The 2,274-nt window shown below is 43.5% G+C and overlaps 1 protein-coding gene across 1 annotated transcript; it reads right to left on the reverse strand.

Annotated features, from left to right (window-relative positions):
- Positions 1-384: 384 nt before the first annotated feature.
- LOC308349990 (olfactory receptor 10A2-like) lies at positions 385-1,338 on the reverse strand (the record flags this gene model as incomplete). The annotated part of the gene is made up of 1 exon (XM_080814991.1): positions 385-1,338. The coding sequence occupies one exon, from the start codon at positions 1,336-1,338 to the stop codon at positions 385-387; it is 954 nt and encodes a 317-aa protein (XP_080671117.1).
- Between the last annotated feature and the right edge of the window lie 936 nt (positions 1,339-2,274).

Here is a 2,274-nt window from a genome sequence, read left to right on the forward strand (position 1 = left end):
ATCTGATGAATGAGTCGGAACTGTTCAAAAGGAAGAGAATGTGACACGATGATTTTTACTGATTTTGTCCTGTAACTAAATGTGTTCTGACATTAGGATTATAGGCAGTTCTATACTGTTCACAGTGTGGACACAGGAATGTTAATATCTGGGATTACTTGGCACAGAATTGTTGGAATACCAACAAGAAAAATAAAATAAGCCTACCATGGGCAGAGGAGTTTTCCAGGTGGTAGCAATAGGTCTTACCTACTTCTGTGCTCTTTTCCCTGCACTGAGCTTCAGCAGCTGGGTTTCATCCCAACAGAGATGTGAAAAGAGGAAGAGGAATCCCAAATAGGAAACTGATTGCTCCCCATTCAGTACACTGACTCTTCTTAATGTCTATGGGATGCAATTTATAAGGCCTAAAGCCTTGTGGAAGATCCTGCCAAGAGCATTCTTCACCTCATTATTTCTCAGGCTATAAATGATGGGGTTCAACATGGGAGTCCCAACAGTGTAGGACAACGACAGCAGCTTTTTGCTCTCAGGAGAATTATTGGATTTAGGCCGGAAGTAGGTGAGGCTTAACGATACATAGAACAGGGAGACAACAAGGAGGTGGGAGGAGCAGGTCGAGAAGGCTTTATGCTTCCCTTTAGCGGATGGAATCTTTAGGATGGCAGCAGCAATGCGAGTGTAGGAACACAGGATCAGCAAGCAGGGTATCATGACGATCAGAATGGTTCCAACAATCGCATAGATCTCAAACAGTGTTGTGTCTGCACAGACCAGCCTCAGCACAGGTGGGCTGTCACAGAAGAAGTGATTTACCTTGTTGGTGCCACAGAATGGAAAGCTGAAGAGCCATGTGGTCTGCACAGTAGCTACGGGAAAGCCTGGAAACCAGGAGGCCAGAGCGAGTTTGGCACGCATCCTTTGGTTCATGATGACTGGGTAGTGCAAGGGACTGCAGATGGCCACATAGCGGTCATAAGCCATGGTGGCCAGGAGGAAGCATTCATCTACTCCAAAGAAGAAGGAGAAATACATCTGTGTGGCACAGCCAAGGAAGGAGATGGTTGTGTCCCAGGCAAGCAGGGTCCCCAGCATCTTGGGCACAATGACTAGGTTGAGGCCAATCTCCAAGAAGGACAAATTCCTGAGGAAGAAGTACATGGGACTGTGCAGCATGGGGTCAGCCAACGTAACCAGAATGATGAGGATGTTTCCCATCAGGGTGACCAGGTAGATGATTAGAAATGTCAGGAAGAGTAATGACTGTACTTCGGTAGGTAGGGAAGAGAAGCTCATGAGGATAAACTCTTCAACTCTTGTCCAGTTTCCTCCAGCCATAGATATAGAAAAGAATCCCCAGTTGTGGTCATGGAGAGAGATTCTTGATTGGAAGTGTCAGAACCTGGGTTTGTTTTTCAGGATCCTTTTTAGTGTCAGGAAAAGAGGCAAGGTTGGGATCTCAGCTGGAAGAAGAAAGGCCTTGTTGTCTCAGAATAAAGACACAAGGAAGAATGGCCAGAGCTTCAACTCAGAGATGGGCCTGGGCCAGCTTCTGGAGGATTTGATATTACCCTATTTGTACATTAATGTATACAGGAAAGTTATACCAAATCAAAGCCATAAGTCCATGAAGTGACCATCAAAGGGCACTTTTTGGGAGATGTGATATTCCTGAAAATACCTAACCTTTTGAGAAACAAGCCCAATGTTCATGATTTCATTAAAAACACATATATGTGGGGATGCATGGGTGACTCATTTGGTTAAGCGTCTGCCTTTGGCTCAGGTCATGATCCTAGGATCTTGGAATGAAGTCCAGCATTAGGCTCCTTCCTCAGCGGGGAGTCTGCTTCTTCCTCTGCGTGTTGCTCCCCTGTTTAAGTGATCTCTTTCTCTAACAAATAAATAAATAACATCTTACAGAACCCCAAATACATGTACATTAATCAAAGTTTTAGAAAAATATTTATAACTATAATGCATAATAAAGCATCTAGTAATTTTTCTACTCTTTATGAATCTTTCTTGCTGGCTGAAATTTGGGAGGTGAGTGAGGGGCTACATGTATTGAGGACAGTTAACACATGCTTGTGTTTTGTCCTTTTATATGTGCATTTTATAGATGAGGAAACTGATCCCAGAGATGTTAAAGAACAGCAATTAAAGTGGTAAATCTCAAATCCAAACCACATTTGTTGGATTCCAGAGTTCTCAGATTTCCACTGGACCATGTGTCATTGAACTGTTCTGTCTTGATCTGAGGACTCATTAATG

This window comes from Martes martes (assembly GCF_963455335.1).
Source record: "Martes martes genome assembly, chromosome: 10".
In the NCBI taxonomy this organism is placed as follows: domain Eukaryota; kingdom Metazoa; phylum Chordata; class Mammalia; order Carnivora; family Mustelidae; genus Martes; species Martes martes.